The sequence below is a fragment of the Acyrthosiphon pisum genome, chromosome A1, assembly GCF_005508785.2.
Source record: "Acyrthosiphon pisum isolate AL4f chromosome A1, pea_aphid_22Mar2018_4r6ur, whole genome shotgun sequence".
Classification (NCBI taxonomy): Eukaryota; Metazoa; Arthropoda; class Insecta; order Hemiptera; family Aphididae; genus Acyrthosiphon; species Acyrthosiphon pisum.
The window spans coordinates 9,964,225-9,971,468 of NC_042494.1; the positions used below are offsets into that span (position 1 = coordinate 9,964,225).

At 39.5% G+C, this 7,244-nt stretch overlaps 1 protein-coding gene across 1 annotated transcript; it reads left to right on the forward strand.

The window, feature by feature from the left end:
• Nucleotides 1–1,550: 1,550 nt before the first annotated feature.
• LOC100573152 (fork head domain-containing protein crocodile) lies at nt 1,551–6,232 on the forward strand. The gene is made up of 2 exons (XM_016803368.2): nt 1,551–3,272; nt 5,839–6,232. Exon 1 carries the CDS (start codon nt 2,003–2,005, stop codon nt 3,269–3,271), a length of 1,269 nt encoding a protein of 422 aa, XP_016658857.1. The 5' UTR covers nt 1,551–2,002; the 3' UTR covers nt 3,272; nt 5,839–6,232.
• The last annotated feature ends 1,012 nt before the right edge of the window (nt 6,233–7,244 follow it).

Here is a 7,244-nt window from a genome sequence, read left to right on the forward strand (position 1 = left end):
TAAAAATAAGTGCAAATTAAATTTTGTATTATAGAAGTTTTTTTTTAAATAAAACAATTAAAAGATTTTATAGTATAATATTATTATAGCCTATAGGTACCTAATTAACATAAACGATTCCTAATCCAACCATAATACAATTAATAACATTTCCTTAACAGTGGCGGATCCAGTGTTTATATTTTTTTTTTTTATGCATGGGGGGGACTCCTTAAAAATTACTTCTAAGCCATAAATACATTACACACTTTAAAATATTTCTGTAAGTAAACAGAGGAATCTGTTATCTGTTGAAGAGGTCTGGGGGGGGGGATGAGGTCTCTTGGCCCCCTCCTGGATCCACCCTGTCCCTTAATAACCATTTCATTCATATTTTTGAAACGTCAACTAAAATATTATAATGTATATTGTATTTATGGCTAAAAAGTAATTTTTTTAAGAGCTCACCCCCCCCCCCAAAAAAAAAATAAAAAAATAAACCCTGGATTCACCACTGGTCTACATATCATCAATACAATATAAATATAATGTCACATACAAATATTACGTTTGCAATATAAAAAAAAACGTTGAACCTAATTAATAATTATTCAACCTATTATTACCTTAATGTTTCAAAGCACGATAAAACTAAAAATAATAATACTGCCACGGTAAAACTGATATAGATAATAATATACTATAGACTATAGTTAACATGTATATTATGCAAATACCTAGTTACACGTCTGCTGCAGTCTTTTACATGGAATATATAAAACGAATTTGTCAGATGGTAAAAATTAATACATACCTATACTGAGCGTTAAATTCTGTATGGTGTTGGGAAGCATTCAAATTTTGGCTACGATGAGGAACAGGCGAAACTGTTATGGCATAAGTAAGACCATTGAGCGCCGATGCCTTCAATATTATATGGTATTAAACGCTTTCTAAAAAAACTTCACACACACGACTGTATATATATATATGTACGAACCGGAACTTATATACCTGAACTCTTCAGCGGACCATATATAGATGTACTATATAGATGAAAACCATCTAGCGATCAAATGGGTCCGAGGCGTGCGTAAAAGCGCACACGCGCGCGCGGCGTCCGCGGACGATGACAGTCCGTCTCGTCGACGGCGGCGTCGGTTTTCCTCCGCGTTTTCCCGGGTCGCCGGTGCCGCCCCCTCGCTTGCGCGACGCGATTTTTCCGTTTGTCGGCGGTAGTTTTACGAAATCGTATAATGATATTATTATTATTATAATATCGCTACGCACCGTCAAGTGGCCGCGGCTGTCCCTCCGCGGCGCGAGCAGACCGCGCGCGCACGCCACTGCGCGGTGTGGTCACGCCGTCGACCGGCCGGTATACCGAGTGGTACGGGTGGGAAGGTGACCGCGCCGCACCCCGTGGCCGGGCGGCTCGTCGTCCGCGCGCGCGGGGAGGAGACCGCCCGGTTGGCCGGTGGGCGTGACGCGGCCCGGCCAACCGGGGGCCGCTCTCCGGACGTCCGGGGGTGGCGGCTGACCGCGTCGTACGCACTCGACGGTGTGCGGGCGTGATGACGACTGCGACTGCGACTGAGCTGGCGGCTACGCGGTGACGGTGGTGCGTGCCGGCGACAGTGTAATAATTTTTTCGGGTTGTTTTCGTTTGCGCGGCGGTGCACAGTCAGTCCGCGCGCGCGCGGGTTTGTTGTCGTTGCGTATTGTTTTCATTGCAAACATTTCCGCGGAAAGGCCGTCGCGTCTCGCGTGTTTCTCTAGTACGGACGACCCGCGAACGGGTAAACATATATATATCCACTCACGTACACCTATCGACCGATATTTATATATATATAATCGTAATTGGACTCGGAATAATAACAACAATAATAATAAAAAAAAAACACTTTTGTCGTTCGAAATATAAATAAATTTTTTTATAGAAAAAATTGTCCGCAGATATACAACGCGTCGCAGCCGTAGCGAGTGCTACTATTGTGTCACGTAATAATATATAAACATCATGCACACGTTGTTTGGCGACCAAAACGCGTACTACCGGACGGGCATGTACCCGGGCACGTCCAACCCGGCCGCGTATCCGGGTGCGTACGAGCAGTACGCCCGGTATGGATACAATCCGGCGGCCGGTTACCAGGCGTCACACCACCATCACCATCATCACGTGGTGTCGGCAGCCGCGGCCGCGGCCAAGGACATGGTCAAACCACCGTACTCGTACATTGCCCTGATAGCAATGGCTATACAGAACGCGTCGGATAAACGGTGCACGCTCAACGGTATCTACCAGTTCATCATGGAGCGGTTCCCGTACTACCGGGAGAACAAGCAGGGCTGGCAGAACTCGATCCGACACAACTTGAGCCTGAACGAGTGTTTCGTCAAGCAGCCGCGCGACGACAAGAAGCCGGGCAAAGGCAGCTATTGGACGCTGGACCCGGACTCGTACAACATGTTCGACAACGGGTCGTACCTGCGTCGCCGGAGACGGTTTAAGAAGAAGGACGCGCTCAAGGAGAAGGAAGAGGCCATCAAGCGGCAGCAGGAGCTCATGCTGAAGAAGGTTACCGAGGAACAGTGCAAGCTGCTATTGCACGGTGGAGGTGGTGGCGTCAAGGAACTGATGCAAGTCGACTGCAACAAACAGCCGAAAAAAGAGCCGGGTGTACCGCCGGCTTCCACGCCACACCAGTCAGCCGGCGGCGACCCGGCCGCGCCACCGACGTCCGGTGGCTCTACTTCGTCATCGGCACCGCCGCCGCCGCCTCCCGCATACCATCAGCACCACCATCACCTGCAGTACGACAACGATCACCAGGACGATTCGCCGTCGGCCGCCACGGGCAACCACCTGCACCATCACCATCACAGGTACATGACCACTCCGGCCGCGGCGGCCGCCGCTGCTGCAGCCGCGGCCGCTACCGGCGACCACACCACAACATGGAGACGAGTTCGCCTCGCACCATCACCAGTACGTGGCCGCAGCGGCGGCTGCTGCAGCGGGCCATCACCGGGCACCCGGGCTGGTACAGCGCAGACCCGTCCGACTTTTTCGACGCCGTTGTGCCCAACCCCGGTGGCCGCGGCCACAGCAGCCAGTTGTGGATTCCGCAACTCGCAGCATTCTACCCCTAGCACCCACACACAGCTACACAATTATTATCAACTGCAGCAGCAGCAGCAGCAGCAGCAGCAGCAACAACAGCAGCAACAGCAACAACAGCCGCACGACGGCAATTCATCCGTCAAGTTTTCGTCACAACTATAACGTGAGTATAGATATTATTATCTTTAATTATATTATGAGGTATACAATATTCAAAACTATGACTTTCCGATTATTATGTTTTTCTCTCAAAAATAACAAATATGATAGAATACATATAATATAGTTTAAGATGGCGAAATAGATAAAAATATATTTAATATAAACACTAAACTTATTCTTCGGTCAATTTAATTCAATATTTTTTTTCTGTTTTTTTAAATAGGTATATTTTAGAATAAATAAATTAAAAACCAATGAGAATTTTTTATTACGTGTAAATATTGGTTTAAACCCATATAGTTATTAACTATAATAATAACCGTATAATTATAGTATAATTATTAATTATACCTGTTGCTTACTTTGCCTATTACACCTAGTGTATGAATTGGTACTCTTCTGAGTCATTTCATTGATGAACGTGTAACTAATAAACTCATATATATAATATGTAGTATGGATAAATAGCTCACACGTGAATCAATTATGATTTGCATACTAATAATAAAGCACTTTAGATTAAAGACTATTGTACAATGGCAGCGGTTTATCACGATTATTTTCCTCCATTGTTCAATTGAAAGAAAATATATATAAAGCAGAGTTACATTCATAATATTTTAGACTATGGAGAACTTAAATCGTCTAACAATATAGTACCTAATACAGAAATACCTACAGAACGTATAGGTACTCTCACGTAAATTCAATACTATACATCTATACCTAAATACATTGTAATATTTTACTTTAAATCATTAGATTATTTTTAAGATATTTATCTATACATACCTATTACACATATTTATATACCTATACAATTAAGCCTATAAACATTTATTACATTTACATATACAATATGATACTATACCTTTAAAATATAAATAATCGATTTATAGAATATATATTATATATTATACATATTTGTATAGTGAAAGGCAAATATTTGCAGCCCGTGAAAGCAAAATCAGAAACGATTTCGATTGAACAATACATCATCAACTATTTAACCCTGTCCCTGCAGTATATAATATAATATAATATAAATGAAAAGTAGATGTAAAAAGATTCTAATACTTATTATTATATTATGTCGTAATATTCTCATAGTATTACAATTAGAGGTGTTTAGAAGCTCCTTCATGTCTTTCACTGCCCTTTTCATTATTATGCTAAACATTTTAATTATTGTGCCCCCTAGTACAGATTGTAAATATTCATACAAATAAACGATTAAAAAAAAAAAAAGTATTACTATTTATCTCCATACCAATTAGGTTCACCAATAGATCCAGCATTAGGATTAATATTACATACAAAATAGATATAAATTTACAGTTCAGATGTATATAAATAAATATATAATAGTTCTTTTATCCATTTCCTAATTGATCATGTTATGTACCAACAGGTGTTACAATAAAATATCCATAGACATTTTTAACTGCAGAAATATACCTCAACTTACCCTAATGTATACCTATATTTTACATTTCTACCAAAAAAAATCTTCAAATGGTATAAGTAAATCAACTAAAACGTAACCTTAAACCTTATATTGGCCCATTAAAATATCTAAAATTACTTGCCGTGTTAGAAAACTCAAAATGTTAGACAAATGAATTTTTGATTTAAAAATTGTTCAATAAATACTCCATCGTTTTTTTTTCGAAATCGCCGTCGTATACTTGTATTATGTAGGAAGGTATTGTGTAAATTAATGAACGAGCCATTCATTTATAAAAATGTTAATTTTTAGTTTTAATTCTGTGAAAGTTATTTTTAAGGAATTAAATTAAACTTTGGCATGACTTTTTTTCAAACTTATTACACCAACTATTTATTTTATTTTCAGTTGAATCCTTGGTACACATATTTATATAGGTACTATATCAGTGTATAGTGTATACCTATACTAAAAAAGACTCATTATAACTATAATTCATTTTCATTTGTTTGCGTATTAATAAGCCTTAGGTACATATTTTGTATCCAGAGTTTTTTAAACAATGTAATTCAATACTACACACTTCAGTCATTTATTTTTCAATTGTGACTTTACCAAGTTCGGTAGATCAAGTGTGATAGAAAATTAAATATTGATATTAACCGCTAAATATATAATGAAAAACATGTATTATATTGAATGGGTCATAACCTACCTTAATTTACGCGTAGTATAATAGGTATATTTTGTCAATTCCAATATTAAAAGATTTTCTTCTTTGCTATATCCTCACGGCTCGGTCCACTCGTCAGCTCCCCTGCCCCCTACCACCGGCATTGCTTTCTAACACCCACGGAACTGCACTCGAACCCTCGTCATATGTGAACAGCATCGGTGCATACTGTTAATAATCATTAACCACCTTGTCATGGGTCGCGCGCGGAAACCACTATATATATTATTATTACATTAAACACGGGAATAAGTAGTCGGCGGCGTATTATTACATATTACATATTAGTCCCCAATATAGCGTTGACATATGTGTTGTTTTTTATAATATTCTCTTTACGGTTTGTGTATATGTATATATATATATATTGTATTGCACTGTATACAGGACGACGACGACGACGGGGAAGGACGAGGAGCTGCTGCTATTGCTGTCAGACGAACAAATTGTACTCGTCCGCGTGAGAAGCCAGAAAGACGGGTCGCGCGCCGCGACCGAGACGATTGTGCCGCAGGAAGACGACAGTGGAAGAGAGAGAGAGGGGAAAAAAATTCACCAAATCGAGACACGAACCACATGCTGCCGGCTGTCACTCCTCGGAAAACGCGTCCGCCGACTAGGCTTATCAGGTGACGGACCGACGGACGGATGGACGTGCGTGTATCTATCGCGGGCGCTCACAGTCCGCCGCCCATATTTGTGTATAGGTGTGTGTGTGTGTGTGTGTGTGTGTGTGTGTAGGTGGGTGTGTGTTGTGTGTGTGTGTGTGTGTGTGTGTGTGTGTGTGTGCGCGCGCTGTCAATGTGTGTTTTGTATACATATTATAAATTATTATTACTATTATTATTTGTAAATTTTTTTCAATTTATGTATTATACTCGTAACGCGTCCCGCGAACATTTTACAATTATATTATACGCGTTGAAAAAGTATAATGTATGTGTCTCATAATTATTATGTATTCACTAGTGGATATGAATTACGATTATGAATACAGATAGTGGCCCATCGTGATTTCCCACTTTCCTGTGTCAGGTTAATAAGATAACGATACAACTCAATGGGCCACCCACCCCGTACCCATATAATATACACAGTAGTTACCTATAAGCTACTTGTATATTATCCAATGCTTGAGTTGAGAAAATTAATTAAAAAGGGACGCTATCGAGTCGCACAATATTAACAAAAAAAAAATCGTTTTCATATAAGTGATGCTTCAATAAATTGAAGCACCTATATAAAATCCAACGTTCCATACATACTACCCATTTATATTTTTAGCTAATTAGTTTTATAAATATGATTTTCCTTCCTCGTTAAATAACACGTTCGAACTTCGAGCACAGGGTATGAGTAGATACATTCTGATCCGTTTATCGTTACGTTAAATCTTCGCTGTATGTGGTGTGCTATAATAATGACATTATAATACACGTGACGTAATAATAATAATAATAATTATAATTATTATTATTATTATGCGTACCGTACAAATGTACAATAGACAATTTGAAATATTTTATCGGAACACTCTTATAAATATGCGCAATTGTCATAATATCGTATATAATTGTTTACGCAGCGCATTCGCGAGACATGTACCGCGGGGTGAAATATATTAATAATAATAATAATATTTTATTACCTCTATAACACCATAACTCCATTATCATGATATCAACAAAATATACATAATATACTTACAATCGTATTGTCACTGTTAGTCTTGTACGAGTTGTCACTAGAACAGCACGTTATTATTATAGTATATTATGTATAAGTACACAGAA

What these genes read in the sequence shown, in the direction of transcription:
- LOC100573152 (XM_016803368.2), top strand. Translation starts at nt 2,003, where the DNA reads ATGCACACGTTGTTTGGCGACCAAAACGCGTACTACCGGACGGGCATG.